The sequence below is a fragment of the Chiloscyllium punctatum genome, chromosome 7 (assembly GCF_047496795.1).
Source record: "Chiloscyllium punctatum isolate Juve2018m chromosome 7, sChiPun1.3, whole genome shotgun sequence".
Classification (NCBI taxonomy): Eukaryota; Metazoa; Chordata; class Chondrichthyes; order Orectolobiformes; family Hemiscylliidae; genus Chiloscyllium; species Chiloscyllium punctatum.
In genome coordinates, this window is record NC_092745.1 from 115,851,719 (window position 1) to 115,871,058 (window position 19,340).

The 19,340-nt window shown below is 42.0% G+C and overlaps 1 protein-coding gene across 6 annotated transcripts in view; it reads left to right on the top strand.

Moving 5' to 3' along the window:
- The window catches only part of glmna (glomulin, FKBP associated protein a), an 84,502-nt gene that overhangs the window by 53,031 nt on the left and 12,131 nt on the right, over positions 1–19,340 (top strand). For all 6 annotated transcript variants that reach the window (XM_072574687.1, XM_072574683.1, XM_072574688.1 and 3 more), the window contains exons 8-13: positions 1,922–2,112; positions 4,460–4,513; positions 5,907–5,937; positions 6,849–6,938; positions 7,084–7,125; positions 18,045–18,118. In XM_072574687.1, coding sequence (XP_072430788.1) covers positions 1,922–2,112; positions 4,460–4,513; positions 5,907–5,937; positions 6,849–6,938; positions 7,084–7,125; positions 18,045–18,118 — 482 coding nt within the window. The remainder of the gene's footprint in view (positions 1–1,921; positions 2,113–4,459; positions 4,514–5,906; positions 5,938–6,848; positions 6,939–7,083; positions 7,126–18,044; positions 18,119–19,340) is intronic.

A 19,340-nucleotide genomic window follows, 5' to 3' on the forward strand; every position in this document is an offset into this window, starting at 1 on the left:
CTATCTCTAATCTAATTATTCCTTTCTAGATGATTATAATAGTCTCCAAAATGTTGCCCACAACAGAATTAAGGTGCACTGGTCTATAATTACCAGGGTTGTCTCTACTTCCCTTCTTGAACAAGGGGACAACATTTGCTATCCTCCAGTCTGGCACTATTCCTGTAGACAATGACCGTATACAGATCAAAGTCAAAGGCTCTGCACTCTCCTCCCTGGCTTCCCAGAGAATCCTAGGATAAATCCCAACTGGCTCAGGGAACTCATCTATTTTCACACTTCCCAGAATTTCTAACACCACCTCCTTATGAACCTCAATCCCATCTAATAGCCTGTATCTCCGTATTCTCCTCAAATACATTGTCTTTTTCCCCTGTGAATACTGCTGAAAAATATTCATTTAGTGTCCCTCCTATTTCTTTGGACTTCACTTACAACTTCCCATTATTGTCCTTCACTGGCCCTAATCTTATCCTAGTCATTCTTTTATTTCTGACATACCTATACAAGCCTTTGGGGTTTTCCTTGATCCTATCTGCCAAAGACTTCTCATGTCCCTCCTGGCTCTTCTTAGCTCTCTCATTAGATCCTTCCTGGCTAACTTGTGAGTCTCAAGCGCCCTAACTGAGCCTACACATCTCATCTTTACATAAGCCTCCCTCCTCCTCTTGACAAAAGATTCAACTTCTTTAGTAAATCATGGTTCCCTCACTCGACCACTTCCTCCCTGCCAGGTACATACTTAAGGACACGCAGTAGCTGTTCCTTTAACAAGCTTCACATTTCAATTGTGCCCATCCCCTGCAGTTTCCTTCCCCATCCTATACATCGTAAATCTTGCCTAATCACATCATCATTGCCTTTCCCTCAGCTATAACTCTTGCCCTGCAGTATATACCTATCCCTCTCCATCAGTAAAGCAAACATAACCGAATTGGTCACTATCACCAAAGTGCTCACCTACCTCCAAATCTAACACCTAGCCCAGTTCATTACCCATTACCAAATCCAATGTGGCCTCACCTCTTTGGCCTATCTACATACTGTGTCAGGAAACCCTCCTGCGCATATTGGATAAAAACTGACCCATCTAAATTACTCAAACTAGAGTGTTTGCAATCGATATTTGGAAAATTAAAGTCCCCCACAACAACTACCCTGTTACTTTCGTTCCCATCCAGAATCTTCTTTGCTATCCTATCTTCCGCATCTCTGGAACTATTAGGAGGCCTATAGAAAACTCCCAACAGGGTGACCTCTCCTTTCCTGTTTCTAACCTCAGCCCATACTACTTTGGTGGGTGAGTCCTCATAAGACGTTCTTTCTGCCACTGTGATACTGTCCTGGACTAACAATGCCACACCTCCCCCTCTTTTACCACCTTCCCTGATATTCCTGAAAAGTCTAAACCCTGGAACGTGTAACAACCATCCCTGTCCCTGCTCTCTCCATGTCTCCAAGATGGTCACATCCATTTAAATTGGACGTTTAAGGGTTCTGCTTCAGTTAAGATAATAGTAAGACAGGAAGAGACATTTAAAAACCTACTCAAATTCCTAGATAACTGGCAAACTGAACCACAACGTATTGCACATATTCCCAAACTTCCCCAGATCTCTTACACCCTCTGGACCCTTGACCTAATAGCCAACACACCCTACCCACACTCTACCCCACCCACTCACCCAAAGACCCAACAGCCTTGCTGTTCCCTCTGGACACAATACTTCCTCTTCTCTGTTACTGTAGATGATATTCGCACCCTCTTCACTGGACCTAATAATCCACATTCACCCAGATTTACCCTAAACACTCAACCACTTCCCTGGCGTCATTCCTACCTTTCAGTTTTGATGACATAAAATTTATCAGTTTGGCAGAGAAGTCTGTAATGCTTTAATAGCGCTATCCTTCTCCGTAGGTTTACCTATTAGCAATGGGTGAGTCGCTTCCTGTGTTGATGGCTCATCAGTTGCTACTATCCAGAAAAACATTGCAAGAGATTGACCCTCTAAAGGAAGATGTGAAATACCCTACAGATTCACTGGCAAGCTTGGCATATCTTCTATTTGTTCAGCATATTGGCATTGATCAATTTCCAGCTATATACAGGTATGTAAAAATGAAGGCTTATTAGTTTGCTTAGCATTCCAAGGATTGAATGAGATGTAAAATTCACATCATTGTAACTCTTGCTATTCCTAGAACTCAAACCACTTCTGTCATGTTCCTGCTCTTAGTCCCACCCCAGCAACTTGGAACTTTTTCACTTGTTTTTCAAATCTTCCTCACGTTCATTTCTTTTTTGAACAATGATTCATGCAGATAACTTTATTCATGCTTCTGCATATTATGCTCTTAACCTATTTGAGACACCATGAGAATATTTTACATAAAAACAGAAGTTGCTAGAGAACCTCAGCAGGTCTGGCAGCATCCGTGGAGAGAAAGCGGAGTCAACATTTTGGATCCAGTGACTCTTCTTCAGAATAGAATATTTTATGTATTGTGTTTTACCGTACATAATCTTCTGCTGTCACACAGTCTTAACTTAAGAGCTTTCCTTTGAAATGGTCCAAATATTATGGTGATCTTATTATAGAGTCATAGAGATGTACAGCATGGACACAGACCCTTTGGTCAAACCCATCCATGTCAACCAGATATCCGAATCTAGTCGGATTCCAATCTAGACTAACCAATCTAGTCTCACCTGCCAGCACCCAGCCCCAGCCCTCCAAACTCTTCCTATTCATATACCCATCCAAATGCCTCTTAAATGTTGCAATTGTATCAGCCTCCACCACTTCCTCTGGCAGCTCATTCCATATACGTACCACCCTCCGCGTGAAAAAGTTGCCCCGTAGGTCTCTTTTATATCTTTCCTCTGTCACCTTAAACCTATGTCCGCCAGTTCAGGACTCCTTGACCCCAGGGAAAAGACTGTCTATTTACCCCATCCATTCCCCTCAAAAATTTTGTAAACCTCTATAAGGTCACCTCTCAGCCGCCAACGCTCCAGGGAAAACAGCCCCAGCCTGTTCAGCCTCTCCCTATAGCTCAAATCCTCCAACCCCTAGCAACATCCTTGTAAACCTTTCTGAACCCTTTCAAGCTTCACAACATCTTTCCGATAGGAAGGAGACCAGAATTGCACGCAATATTCCAGCAGTGGCCTAAGCAGTGTCCTGTACAGCCGCAACACGACCTCCCGACTCCTTTACTCAATACTCTGACCAATAAAGGAAAGCATACCAAACGTCATCTTCACTATCCTATCTACCTGCGACTCCACTTTCAAGGAGCTATGAACCTGCACTCCAAGGTCTCTTTGTTCAGCAACACTCCCTAGGACCTTACCATTAAATGTTTAAGTCCTGCTAAGGTTTGCTTTCCCAAAATGCAGAACCTCTCATTTATCTGAATTAAACTCCATCTGCCACTTCTCTGCCAATTGGCCCATCTGGTCCAGATCCTGTTGTAATCTGTGGTAACGCTCTTCGCTGTCCCCTACACCTCCAATTTTGGTGTCATTTGCAAACTTACTAACTGTACCTCTTATGCCCGCATCCAAATCATTTATGTAAATGACAAAATGTAGAGGACCCAGCACCGCTCCTTGTGGCACTCCACTGGTCACAGGCCTCCAGTCTTAAAAACAACCCTCCACCACCAGCCTCTGTCTTTACCTTTTGAGCCAGTTCTGTATCCAAATGGCTAGTTCTCCCTGTATTCTGTGAGATCTAACCTTGCTAATCAGTCTCCCATGGGGAACCTTGTCGAACACCTTACTGAAGTCCATATAGATCACATCTACTGCTCTGCCCTCAATCTTCTTTGTTACTTCTTCAAAAAACTCAATCAAGTTTGTGAGACATTTCCCACGCACAAAGCCACGTTGACTATCCCTAATCAGTCCCAGCCTTTCCAAATACATGTACATCCTGTCCCTCAGGATTCCCTCCAACAACTTGCCCACCACTGAGGTCAGGCTCACCGGTCTATAGTTCCCTGCCTTGTCTTTACCGCCCTTCTTAAACAGTGGCACCACGTTTGCCAACCTCCAGTCTTCCGGCACCTCATCTGTGACTATCGATGATACAAATATCTCAGCAAGAGGCCCAGCAATCACTTCTCTAGCTTCCCACAGAGCTCTAGGGTACACCTGATCAGGTCCTGAGGATTTATCCACCTCAAACCGTTTCAAGACTTCAGGTTCTGAGAAAGGGTCACTCGATCTGAAACGTTAACTCTGACTCCTCTCCACAGATGTTGCCAGACCTGCTGAGCTTTTCCAACAATTTCTATTTTTGTTTCTGATTTAGTGTTTGCAGTTCTTTTGGCAGTAATTGACATTTATAATTTTTGCGCATTTTAATTTGCATGAAATCATCTGTGAATGATATTTCATTAAAATAACCAGTTTTAATTATTTTAATTTGAAATTTCTGTTTTGCAGTCCTGGATACCTGCTTCTATTTAATATGGAATATATAGCTGCACTAATTAGCAAGTAAGTTAATATATCTGGAGAATTATTGCAATGATTAGCAATGTGACTAAAGCCTGTGTAATTAAACAAACTTTCCAATGTAATAACCAACTCAAGGGAGATGCCTGATGCCTTTTTCCAATTGTTTTCTTCCCTTCTCCTGTTTTGAAGACAATGGACTATACTGTCTGGGAAGCAGATGAGCTGCCTACTGAAGCTGGAGTTTAATTGATGAATTGAGATGCCTTTTCAGTGGCAGTCTAGATGTTTCCTTGAACTTAGCACCCAAAACCTCTCAAATTTGAATGGCAGAGGGCTACCTGTGGTCGTAGGCTCACTGTTCTTTTGGGGTTTTTCTTCCATAAGGACAGTCTAGTAGCTGTGACCATTGTCAATTTATAATTTTATTTTTCAGAGGGTGCATCCACCTTGAGACATCCAGAATCAGAAGTCCACGACCTGGAAAATCACCCTCTGGGTTCCATAGTTGACAATGTTTTGGTCCCACATTTCTTCCTTTTGGCAGGATTCATATCAGTCAGTTGACTCTGCTGTGGATCAGGATTACTGTATGGACCACTCATAAACCTATGTTGGAAGTTTCAATTGGAGCATGATGCTGGAGGAATGCGAGTCAGATTTATGTAGCACAGAAAGAGGCCTTTTGGCCCATCAATTTTGTGCCAGTCATCAAACATTCATCTATTCTAATCCCATTTTCCAGCACTTGAATACTATGGTGTTTCAAGTGCTCACCTAAGTAGTTCTTAAATGTCTTGCGGGTTCCTGCCCCTCCCTCTCTTATTGGTACTGAGTTCCAGATACCCACAACCCTCTGATTAAATTTTCTTTTCCTCAAATCCCATCTAAACCTCCTGCTCCTTACCTTAAAACTGTGCCTCCAATTATTGAACCCTCTACTAACTTGAAAGAATACACTGAGTTGGAAAGGGTGAAGGGATGTAAGGGGTTAATTCAAATCTCTGCCTTGATGTCCCTACCAATTCTGTTCCATGAGAGAGAGTTTGGAATTCCTTAGCATAGTTTGCTATGCAGGGTACAAACTATCTCAAAACTGGCTTATTTATCACATTTAACTATGACCTGGTTGATATTGCCAATAGTGAGGCTGAGAAATATATTTTCCAATATTGTTGTGCTTTGAATTGAGAGATCTATCAATGCTTTATAAGCAAACCTCCCAAATCGTTTGGAATGAAAAAAGGATAAGGCTTTTGCATTGACATTATAGCTGAGTTGGCTTATTGGTAACTTTTATTTTCATGAATATATTAAGATTATTAAGTTACTGGTTTTAAAAGATTGTGAACATTTTCATAAATATTTTATAAATGTAACTTTATAAAAATTGTTTATTCTGATTGCATAAAATAACTGTTTATTCTAATAATAGGACAGAAGAGTCCATTTTGTCTAAAGGCCTGGTAAGCATTTTTGTATTTTACATCAGAAAACCTGAAAAACTCCTTAAACTTTTACATTGGATCTAAGTATAAATTTCTTCTTGTGTGACAAATAATGGCCATGATTTTGCAGCAATAATGGTTGCAAAGAAGTGTTCACCATCATTATTCCTCTGAAACTCACACTCCATGTATAGATGATTTAGTACAGAAATCCAGACATTGTTTCCAATTATTCTATGTTTCTCAATAGGGTGCATAGTTGACTCCCCAACTCAACCCAACCATGTCCCCACCACCCCTCGCCAAAAGCTGATTATAATGTGTGGTGTTTGGAGATTTGGAAACTCAGCTAAGCCTTTGCAATGAACTTAGCTGGAATAACAGCCCTCGAGTATTTATCAACACTGAAGTCTATTAAATCTACAGGAACAGATTTTTATTTTAAAAACTACATCAGTTGGCCCATCTAACAATGCACTCCAGCAGCAATTTCTTTTTACTCTAACAAACAACTGTAGCTTTTTTATTAACTTTTAAAAAACTGAAGATTTAAATACTCTCAGATCATGACATTTCAAAAAATCTTACTGACCTTCAAGAACATTTAAACCTCATTGTAAACATGGACTTGCTTGACTGAACACTAATTTTCAGTGGCTGTGCGGACTTCAACTTTTCTGCCTGTTTACTTTATGCCCCACCTCCTTCACCCCTACAGACAAAAAAACAGGATTTGCTGGACTGAACTGTACTTCCATACCTAGGTCCTGGTTTCCATTTTTAAAGGAGACTCCATGAAAAACAGCCTTTCCTCTGTGATCGAAAACAATTAAAACCCAATCAATTACTGGTTTAATTCATTTAAAATTTTGTTTTGATATCTGAACTTTAATAATTTGTTGTATATTTATTGACTCCATATTTTTCAGGAATTATTTGAACATTGCTTATTAACAATTGAAGATAATCATCTCTCTCATAAGTATTTGGAAATGAAGCGTATTCTTAGTGTTCCTCAGGTAATCCACAATTCAAGCATAAAAGAAATATATGTGGGATCTAGACTTAGAGACTAACATTGGAAAAGCTATGAATTGTACCATGGGTTATAATGTTTAATTTCTGACTAACATATTAATAAATTTCTTAAATTTCTGCCCATAGGATTTAGTGAAGGTGATGACTCTCTGTCCCATTGAACATTTGGTATGTATTGATGTAATGATATGAAACTTTTTTTTAATTTAAAGAACATGAAATGCTTTATAAGATTTAATTATTGGATGCAACAATTGAGATGTAGTGATAATAGTACTGATAATGGAAGCCTGTAACTTTCCTAACATAGACTGGAATAGTAACAGTGTGATGAGCAAAGAAGTGGAGGAATCTGAAGATACTATTAAAGAATTTTCCTGACCAGTACGTTTCCAGTCCACTGTGGAAGGAAGCAGCACAGGATCTAGTTTTGAAGGAAAATGTGGATAGAAGAGAATGTTTCATTTGGGGAACAGTGTTTATAATGTCATCAGATTTGGGAAATTTCTTGAAAAGAACGAGGACCAATCAAGTGTAAAAATAGTTTAACTGAAAGAGGTCTAACTACTTTAGACAGGGAGGGAATCCAAATCTGGAAGTTTTGACATTACCAAAGATATAAATTTGTTAAGAACTACAAACTTTATAATTGATGAAAAAGCCATTTTCGTTTCACAAGAGTACCAATATGAAGGAGAAGAACATTTTCTATGTTTGTACACCCTAGTGCAACACCGGCATCTCCAAATCATAACCTTTTCTATATATGAGAACAAAGTGTTGATTGGTTGGAAAGTCGACTCTGTTAACAACCTGATGAAGGAGCAGCGCTCTGAAAGCTGGTGCGTCCAGTTAAACCCATTGGACTATAATCTGATGTTGTGTGATTTTTGACTCTTTTAAAGGTATTGTCATGCAAAATGCACCAGTCAACATTTAACTTTAACAACAGTTAAATTATGACTGATAGTTAATGCCAAACGTCATTTAAATGTAACCATACATTCGTCCAAGATGGAGGACGGGAAAAATTTCTGGCTGTAAGAGCTGCTCCTTTTTTTTTTGAGGTATTTTAGGTGCTGGAGGTGATTTCCTCGAATTCCAGGAGCAACAATTACTGTTTTATATGCTGTTGCATTGTTTTGGAACTTTAGATTAAAAAAAAGTCAAAACAACAGCAGTTTTAAAAAGGTAGAAGAGCAGACAAAGGAAGCACATGGTGAGAACATTGCAGGAGAGAAGGGGAACCTGCACAGTTGCTGCCTTTGCAGTTTTTGAATTCATGTGTCACTAGACATCGGAGTGCATCTGGGAAAATTAACAAACAGTGAATTTCACAACTAATCTTGGAGGAACCGGTTTGGGTGAAGTTCACAACACAGAATCAGATAAGTTAATTGTTGTTTTAAGTCTGTCCAAGAGAAAGGCTATATTAGTGAGTACAGTGGGTTCTTTCTTGATTTATATGTTTTTGGAGAGAAGTCTCTTGATTAAACTTAAAATATATGCCATAGCTCTTAATTTAACCTGGTGCAGTGTTTTGTAGAGGAATAAGACGGTGTTATTGTTCTGGGTCTGTAGACTGTGAAGGAGCAAAAATGGCCTTTGCAGTGATATGCACTTCTTGTCAGATGTGGGAGTTTAAAGAGAGTTTAACAGTTACTGCGAATTATATCTGCCATAAATGCTGTTGGATGCGTATCTTATCAGATCGAGTGGATCGCTTGGAGAGACTGATAGAAGCGATGAGGGATTTGCAACAGCAACAGTATGTGATGGATGGCAGTTATAGGAAGGGGGGAAAGTCTCAGATACAGTCACGTAGATGGGTTAACTCCAGGAAGGGTAAGAGGGGTTGGCACCAAGGGCAGGAGTTTTTTGTGGATATACCCATTTCAAATAGGTATGCTGTTTTGGAACATGTAGGAGGTGATGGATTCTCAGGGGAACGTAGCATGAACAGCCAAGTTTCTGGTATTGAGACAGGCTCTAATGCAATGAGCGGTACGTTGGCTTCCAAGAGATCAGTTGTGTTAGGGAATTCTGTAGTTCGAGGTACAGACAGACATTTCTGTGGCCAGCAGAGAAAAAGCAGAATGGTGTGTTGTTTCCCTGGTGCCAGGATCAAGGATATCTCCAGGAGGGTGCAGAATGTTCTCATGGGGGAAGAGGGGCCAGCAAGGTCAATGTCCACATTGGAACCAATGATATAGGAAGGGAAAAGTTTGAAATTCTGAAGGGAGATTACAGAGAGCTAGGCAGAAATTTAAAAAAGGAGGTCCTCAAGGGTAGTAATATCTACCCAGTGCTACGAGCTAGTGAGGGCAGGAATAGGAGGATAGAGCAGATGAATGCGTGGCTGAGGAGCTGGTGTATGGGAGAAGGATTCACATTTTTGGATCATTGGAATCTTTTTGGGGTAGAAGTAACCTGTACAAGAAGGAACAGATTTCACCTAAATTGGAAGGGGACCAACATATTGGCAGGGAAATTTACTTGAACTGCTTGGGAGGTTATAAACTAGTAAGGTAGCGGGGTGGGACCCAGGGAGATATTAAGGAAAAAGAGATCACTCTGAGACTGGTACAGTGGAGAACAGAACTGAATCAAACAGTCAGGGCAGGCAGAGACAATGTAGGACTAATAAATTAAACTGCATTTATTTCAATGCAAGGGGCCTAACAGGGAAGGCAGATGAACTCAGGGCATGGTTAGGAACATGGGACTGGGATATAGCAATTACAGAAACAAGGCTCGGGGATGGGCAGGACTGGCAGCTTAATGTTCCTGGATACAAATGCGACAAGAAGGATAGAAAGGGAGGCAAGAGAGGAGGGGGAGTGGCCTTTTTGATAAGGGATAGCATTACAGCTGTGCTGAGGGAGCATATTTCCAGAAATACATCCAGGGAAGTTATTTGGGTGGAACTGAGAAATAAGAAAGGGCTGATCACGTTATTGGGATTGTATTATAGACCCCCAATAGTCAGAGGGAAATTGAGAAACAAACTTGTAAGGACATCTCAGCTACCTGTAAAAATAATAGGGTAGTTATGTTAGGGGATTTTAACTTTCCAAACATCAACTGGGACTGCCATAGTGTTAAAGGTTTAGATGAAGAGGAATTTCTTAAGTGCATACAAGACAATTTTCTGATTCAGTATATGGATGTACCTACTAGGGAAGGTGCAAAACTTGACCTACTCTTGGGAAATAAGGCAGGGCAGGTGACTGAGGTGTCAGTGGGGGAGCACTTTGGGGCAAGCGACCATAATTCTATTAGATTTAAAATCATGATGGGAAAGGATAGACCAGATCTAAAAGTTGAAGTTCTAAATTGGAGAAAGGCCAATTTTGACGGTATTAGGCAAGAACTTTTGAAAGCTGATTGGAGGCAGATGTTCGCAGGTAAAGGGATGGCTGGAAAATGGGAAGCCTTCAGAAATGAGATAACAAGAATCCAGAGAAAGTATATTCCTATCGGGGTGAAAGGGAAGGCTGATAGGTATAGGGAATGCTGGTTGACTAAAGAAATTGAGGGTTTGGTTAAGAAAAAGAAGGAAGCATATGTCAGGTATAGACAGATAGATCGAGTGAATCCTTAGAAGAGTATAAAGGAAGTAGGAGTATACTTAAGAGGGAAATCAGGAAGGCAAAAAGGGGACATGAGATAGCGTTGGCAAATAGAATTAAGGAGAATCCAAAGAGTTTTTACAAATATATTAAGGACAAAAGGGTAACTAGGGAGAGAATAGGGCCCCTCAAAGGCGGTGGGAGTTTGCGCACCGATCTTTATATTGCTGAGGCTAAACGCCAGCTCGCGGACACCTCCTCCTATTGCCCCCTTGACCATGACCCCACCTCCCACCACCAAACCATCATCTCCTAGACCATCCATAACCTCATCACCTCAGGGGATCTCTCATTCACCGCCTCCAACCTCATAGTCCCACAACACCGCACCGCCCGTTTCTACCTCCTGCCCAAAATCCACAAACCTGACTGCCCCGGCTGACCCATTGTCTCAGCCTGCTCCTGCCCCACCGAACTCATTTCTGCATACCTTGACACGGTCCTGCTCCCTTAGTCCAAGAACTCCCCACCTATGTTCGGGATACCACCCACACCATCCACGATTTTCGGCCCCCAATGCCTTATCTTCACCATGGACATCCAGTCCCTATACACCTCCATCCCCCATCATTAAGGCTTCAAAGCCCTCCGCTTCTTCCTTTCCCACCGAACCGACCAGTACCCTTTCCATTACACCCTCCTTCGACTGACTGAACTGGTCCTCACTCTGAACGACGTCTCTTTCCAATCCTCCCACTTCCTCCAAATCAAAGGATTAGCCATGGGCACCTGCATGGGCCTCAGCTATGTCTGCCTCTTCGTTGGATATGTGGAACAGTCCATCTTCCGCAGCTACACTGGCACCACCCCCCACCTTTTCCTCCGCTACATCGATGACTGTATTGGCGCTACCTTGTGCTCCCACGAGGAGGTTGAACAGTTTATCCACTTTACTAACACCTTCCACCTCGACCTCAAATTTACCTGGACCATCTCAGACTCCTCCCTCCCCTTTCTAGACCTTTTCATTTTTCTCTCGGACGACCGACTCAACACGGATATTTACTATAAACCGACTGACTCCCACAGCTACCTAGATTACACCTCCTCCCACCCTGCCCCCTGTAAAAACGCCATCCCATATTCCCAATTCCTTCGCCTCTGCCGCATCTGTTCCCAGGAGGACCAATTCCAATACCGAACAACCCAGATGGCCTCCTTTTTCAAAGACCGCAATTTTTCCTCAGACGTGGTTGACGATGCTCTCCACCGCATCTCCTCCACTTCTCACTCTTCCGCCCTTGAGCCCTGCCCCTCCAATTGCCACCAGGACAGAACCCCACTGGTCCTCACCTACCAACCTACCAACCCACCAACCTCCAGATACATCGTATCATCCTTCGTCATTTCCGCCACCTCCAAACAGACCCCGCCACCAAGGATATATTTCCCTCCCCACCCCTATCAGTGTTCCGGAAAGACCACTCCCTCCATGATTCCCTAGTCAGATCCACACCCCCCACCAACCCAACCTCCACTCCCGGCAACCGCGAAATGCAAAACTTACTCCCACACCTCCCCCCTCACTTCCCTCCAAGGCCCCAAGGGATCCTTCCATATCCATCAGAAATTCACCTGCACTTCCACACATCATTTACTGCATCTGCTGCACCCGATATGGTCTCCTATGCATTGGGGAAACAGGCTGCCTACTTGCGGAACGTTTCGGAGAACACCTCTGGGACACTCACACCAACCAACCCGACCGCCCCATGGCTGAACACTAACTCCCCCTCCCACTCCACCAAGGACATGCGGGTCCTCGGCCACCTCCATCGCCAGGCCATGGCACACGACGCCTGGAGGAAGAGCGCCTCATCTTCCGCCTAGGAACCCTCCAACCACAAGGGAAGAATGCAGATTTCTCCACCTTTCTCATTTCCCCATCCCACACTTTTTCTCAGTCCCAACCCTCAGACTCAGCACCATCTTCTTGACCTGCAATCTTCTTCCTGACCTCTCCGCCCCCACCCCCACCCCCTTTCCGGCCTATCACCCTCATCTTAACCTCCTTCCAACTATCGTATTCCCAACGCCCCTCCCCCAAGTCCCTCCTCCCTACCTTTTATTTTAGCCTGCTTGGCACACCCTCCTCATTCCCGAAGAAGGGCTTATGCCCGAAATGTCGATTCTCCTGTTCCTTTGATGCTGCCTGACCTGCTGTGCTTTTCCAGCAACACATTTTTAACCCCTCAAAGATCAGCAAAGCAGCCTTTGTGTGGACCCACAGAAAATGAGGGAGATATTAAATGAATATTTTGCATCAGTATTTACTGTGGAAAAGGATATGGAAGATATAGAATGTAGGGAAATAGATGGTGACATCTTGCAAAATGTCCATATTACAGAGGAGGAAGTGCTGGATGTCTTGAAACGGTTAAAGGTGGATAAATCCCCAGGACCTGATCAGGTGTACCTGAGAACTCTGTGGGAAGCTAGAGAAGTGATTGCTGGGCCTCTTGCTGAGATATTTGTATCATTGATAGTCACAGGTGAGGTGCCGGAAGACTGGAGGTTGGCTAACGTGATGCCACTGTTTAAGAAGGGCGGTAAAGACAAGGCAGGGAAATATAGACCGGTGAGCCTGACCTCAGTGGTGGGCAAGTTGTTGGAAGGAATCCTGAGGGACAGAATGTACATGTATTTGGAAAGGTAAGGACTGATTAGGGATACTCAACATGGCTTTGTGCATGGGAAATCATGTCTCACAAACTTGATTGAGTTTTTTGAAGAAGTAACAAAGAAGACTGATGAGGGCAGAGCAGTAGATGTGATCTATATAGACTTCAGTAAGGCGTTCGACAAGATTCCCCATGGGAGACTGATTAGCAAGATTAGATCTCATGGAATACAGGGAGAACTAGTCATTTGGGTACAGAACTGGCTCAAAGGTAGAAGACAGAGGGTGATGGTGGAGGGTTGTTTTTGAACCAGTGGAGTGCCCCAAAGATCGGTGCTGGGTCCTCTACTTTTTGTCATTTACATAAATGATTTGGATGCGAGCATAAGAGGTACAGTTAGTAAGTTTGCAGATGACACCAAAATTGGAGGTATAGTGGATAGCGAAGAGGGTTACCTCAGATTACAACAGGATCTGGACCAGATGGGCCAATGGGCTGAGAAGTGGCAGATGGAGTTTAATTCAGATAAATGTGAGGTGCTGCATTTTGGAAAAGGAAATCTTAGCAGGACTTATACACTTAATGGTAAGGTCCTAGGGACTGTTGCTGAACAAAGAGACCTTGGAGTGGAGGTTCACAGCTCCTTGAAAGTGGAGTCACAGGGAGATAGGATAGTGAAGAAGGCGTTTAGTATGCCTCCCTTTATTGGTCAGAGTATGGAGTACAGGAGTTGGAAGGTCGTGTTGCGGCTGTACAAGACCATTGGTTCGGCCACTTTTGCGTGCAATTCTGGTCTCCTTCCTATCGGAAAGATGTTGTGAAACATGAAAGGGTTCAGAAAAGATTTACAAGGATGTTGCCAGGGTTGGAGGATCTGAGCTACAGGGAGAGGCTGAACAGGCTGGGGCTGTTTTCCCTGGAGCATCGGAGGCTGAGGGGTGACCTTATAGAGGTTTACAAAATTATAAGGGACATGGATAGGATAAATAGACAGTCTTTTCCCTGGGGCTGGGGAGTCCAGAACTAGAGGGCATAGGTTTAGGGAGAGAGGGGAAAGATATAAAAGAGACCTTAGGAGGCAATGTTTTCACACAGAGGGTGGTACGTGTATGGAATGAACTGCCAGAGGATGTGGTGGAGGCTGGTACAACTGCAACATTTAAGAGGCATTTGGATGGGTATATAAATAGGAAGAGAGTTTGGAGGGATATGGGCGGGTGCTGGCAGGTGGGACTAGATTGGGTTCGGATATCTGGTCGGCGTGGACAGGTTGGACCGAAGGGTCTGTTTCCATGCTGTACATCTCTATGACTCTGACACTAAATTGATTCTGGTTGGTTGAGTTGCTGCCCTGTGAAATGAATCTGATAATGGCTGTTATCTATTTTGATAAATTGAAACAGATGCAATGTATGTATGTTTTTTCAATCTGCAAAGAGCCTGTAATAATATATGTACCTTCCATCAAGTGGCTATTATGTATTGGTTATTAAGGTAATTCTTAGCATACTCCAGGTTATTTAACCACTTATCGAGTTATAGAGATGTACAGCGCGGAAACAGACCCTTCGGTCCAACGTGCCCATGCCGACCAGATATCCTAACCTAATCTAGTCCCATTTGCCAGCACCTGACCCTTATTCCCCTAAACCCTTCCTATTCATATACCCATCCAGATGCCTTTTAAATGTTGCAATTAGAGTCATAGAGTCAAAGAGATGTACAGCACGGAAACAGACAGTTCAGTCCAACTCGTCCCTGCCAAGCAGATATCCCAACCCAATCTAGTCCCACCTGCCAGCACCCGGCTCATAATCCTCTAAACCCTTCCTATTCATATACTCAAACGGATGCCTTTTAACAGATGCATTCACCACCTCCTGGCAGCTCATTCCATACACGTACCACCCTCTGCGTGAAAAAAATTGTCCCTCGGATCTGTTTGATATCTTTCCCCTCTCACCCTAAATCTATGCCCTCTAGTTCTGGACTCCCACATTCTGGGGAAAAAGCCTTGTCTATTTATCCTATCCCATGCCCCTTGTGATTTTATAAACCTCTGTAAGATCACCCCTCAGCCTCTGAGGCTCCAGGGAAAACAGCCCTAGCCTATTCAGCCTCTCCCTATAGCTCAAATCCTCCAACCCTGACAACATCTTGGTAAATCTTTCCTGAACCCTTTCAAGTTTCACAACATCCTTCTGATAGGCAGGAGACCAGAACTGCATGCAATATTCCAAAAATTGCTTAACCAATGTCCTGTTTAGCCGCAACATGACCTCCCAACTCCTGTACTCAATATTCTGACCAATAAAGTTGTGGAATCACATCTTATGTTGGATACTGTCTTGCGCTTTTACTGGTTCGGTACAAATAGTATCTTGCCTGTCTTGGACAATTAAAGCCATCTTGCAGATGATGCCTACCCTAATCAGATCACTTGTCACTATATAGAATACGCAGTGCCTGGATAGGCCTATGGCCAATGCTTTCGTTCCTGAAAAGTGCCTAAAATACCTCAATTTTAAGGTATCCCAAATATTTGAGCAGTAGGTTAAGCTGGCTATTTCACAATGTTTCTTTGCACAAGCAAAAGAAGCAGTGTTCACCATAACAGGAGGCTGCCATCAAGCGTAAAATAATCACAAAAATGAATGAGGTGGTATATGAAATTCAATGCTGACATAATGTAGGTGTAAAGGCCATATGTCCCAAAGACTGGTGGATTGTATCAAACAATGCATCCTTTCAGCTGTTCACAGCAGACAAGATAGTGACTACACCCATGCTGTTACCAATCAGAATCCACCCTACTAACCATTTAGCACTGTCATTTTATGTTGGGTACCATTGTTCCCTTTACATTGGCATTCGTGTAAATGTCCTGGTGAGTGTAAGATGAAAAAGTTCAAAATATTAAAGATATAAAGATTAAAATGAAACAGTTAAATGGATTAGATTCCCTACAGCGTGGAAACAGGCCCTTCAGCCCAACAAGTCCACACTAACCCTCTGAAGAATAACCCACCCAGACCCATTTCCCTCTGACTAATGCACCTAACACTATGGGTAATTTAGAATGGCCAATTCACCTGATCAGCACATCTTTGGACTGTGGGAGGAAACCGGAGCAAACCCACACAGACACAGGGAGAATGTGCAAACTCCACACAGACAGTCACCCAAGGCTGGAATCGAACCTGGGAGCCTGGTGCTGTGAGGCAGCAGTGCTAGCCACTGTGCCGCCCTGTTATAAATGGTGGTTTATAACAACTGTGGTTCAATGCAGCAGACAATTAAGTTAAACTTGGAAAGGAGGGAGCAAAGAGAAAGCATAACAGTAAATTTGTGGCTCACATAAAAGAGAATTCAAATGGATGCTCAAACATGGAGTGGAGCTAAATAGGAGGCAGCTTGAACCAGATACTAAATAAATCTGTGTCTGACTTCTGTAGAAGAATAGTCTTCAGTAGTGACCATACCTGGAAAATTGCATGTAATTTTTGCCTCCCTACCTAAAAAAGAATATTCTAGCCATAGAGGAAATGCAGCAGAAGGTTCATTAGGCTGATATCTGGGATGGCAGGAGAACCCTACAAGGAGAGATCGGTTTGACCGGGCCAGTATTCACTAGAGTTTAGAAGGATGAGAGGGGATCTAATTGGAATATATAAAATTTGAACAGAACCAGGTAGATTAGGTGCAGGGAGGATGTTTTCTCTCTAAGGGGAGTCCAGAACCGGGGGAACAGTCTCAGGATACAAGCTAGACCATTTAGAACTGAGGTGAAACTTTTCTTCACTTAAAGGATTGTGAACCTGTGGAATTTTCTCCAGAGGCTGTGGTGGTCAAATTTCAAGAAAGAGATACATTTTTAGATATAAAAGGCATCAAGAAATAGGAGGAGAACATGAGTATGACATTGAGATAGAAGATCAGTCATGATAGTTTTGAATGGCACAGCAAGCTTGAAGGGCCTACTCCTGCTCCTGGTTTCTGTGTTTGCAGAACACTGTGGAGAAGTCTAGGACCAATGGACATAAGAGAGATAGAGATCAGGAGGAATTTCTCTTCTGAGAGGGGAACAAATCTGAATTATTTACCAGAGGGAGCGGTGGAGGTTGGTTCGTTAAGTACATTCAACCTGAGATAGACAGATTTTTAATCAGTAAGAGAATAAGGGGTTGTGGAGGAAAAGGCAGACAAGTGGAGTTGAGAATTCAGATCAGCCATGACCTCATTGAATGATGGAACAGCCTAGCGGAGGTGACTGGCCTACTTCTGCTTTTATATTTTCTGGTTGACGGCTGGAGTATTGTCTTAATTAAAGGAAGATGACAAACTCTTAGAATGGTGCAGAAGTTATTGAGTGGTGCCAGGAATGTGGGACAAGTTATATGAAGAGGCTAAGAATCTGGGGTTGTTTGCCTTAGAGATGAGAAGGTTAAGAACCGATTTGATAGGAGTGACATATCATGAATGGTATGCATAACATGGAGAAACTGCTTCCAGTGGCAGAAGGTTCGGTAACTACAGGACACCGATTTGAGATGATTGGCAAAGAACAGGCAGATGGAAGAAAAGGTTAATACAGCAAGTTATTATGACCAGGAATGTACTGCCTGAAAGGCCGGTGAAATTAGATTCAATGGCACCTCAAAAAGAGAATTGGATAAAAGCTTGAAGGAAAGATGTGAACATAGTTATGAGGAAAGAATGAACAGGTGGGACCAACAGATGGATAGCTTGTTCAAAGAGTCAAAGACCAGCTGAATGGCTTCCTTCTGTTCTATCCTATTCTACAATTCTAATTGTCTTCACAACTTTGTTTTAGCGAAAATGGAGCCTAAAGATATTTCAGCAGTACATAGACAAGTTTGATCCAGAAGGAAAATACAAATTATTTAGGTGAGTATAGTCCAGAAAAAAATTATTGTATTTTAGAGATTGTCTTCTGCTACTTTTTCTGAATAAGTTCAGTAGAACACATTTGATGGACATTTAGATTAGGATATGCACAAAAACTGTTTATAAATAAGGCAAGCATACCAGATATAACACAAACAACAGTAAATTTAATTTACAAACCCCCTTTTTTACAAAATCATTAAATATATAAACATACATGGTATTAGCACAAGATGACAAGCTTTTGAACTTTTTCAGATAAATAGGAATCACCAACTGTATTTTACAGCACATTTTAAATAGTGAAGTGTTATTTTGGGAAGAGAAATTGCAAATTTGAATTTGTTTAAGTTCATGTGAGTTTTAAACCTTTTAGTAGTCTGTGGCACTGCAAGTGAGTTCACAATTTAGGTACTGCTGATCACAGAAAGCAAAACAACTTAAGCCATGATGTTCAGTTCATAGGAAAACCACCAGTTTGCCAAATCGTAGAGCCATTTCAACAATAACATTGTGCTGTATGTTTTTGAATTGTATACAATTACTATTTTTTTGAGTTGCTAAAGCTAATTCTAAATATTTCTGTGCTGTTACTTCTTTGTAATTTGTGGCTTCATTTCTGACGTCTCACTTCATCTTTAATGTAATTATGCAACTAACTATCATGTGTCGTAAGAGGTCAGATAGTTTTTTTTTAATTGTTGCTTACCCTACATTATATTGATGTAATTTTATGTTTTAGAGATTTGATTTTGCATATTTATTGTTTGTTTGGAACTCAATTAGAAATGCTGCAATTTTAATGCTGATTTTCATTCATAGCAAGATTTTAATGTAAAAACTTATGTCAAATTGCACTCTGGATGTGTTTTAAAACAACCAAGTGATTAACTAATCTTCAATTGTGTAGTTTTGTTTCGTAATTACTGTGTCTATAATATGTTCAATGAAAATCTCAAATTACTTTATTATAAAATTGTACTGGAATTGCAAATAAGTGGAATTTAAGAAAGAGAATAAAATATTTTTTATCCATCACAAATGATTACAATTGAAAAGTGCACAAAGCAGGGGTTATGCATTTATGGGTTTTGTTAAGGTGATCAATAATTTTACTGAGGATGGAATTTTCAAATTGATACAAAGCTTTTCAGGCATGGATTGATGTGAAAATGGCCATAACTCCAGTCTCAAATGTTAATCTGTCACTGACTTGGACTAA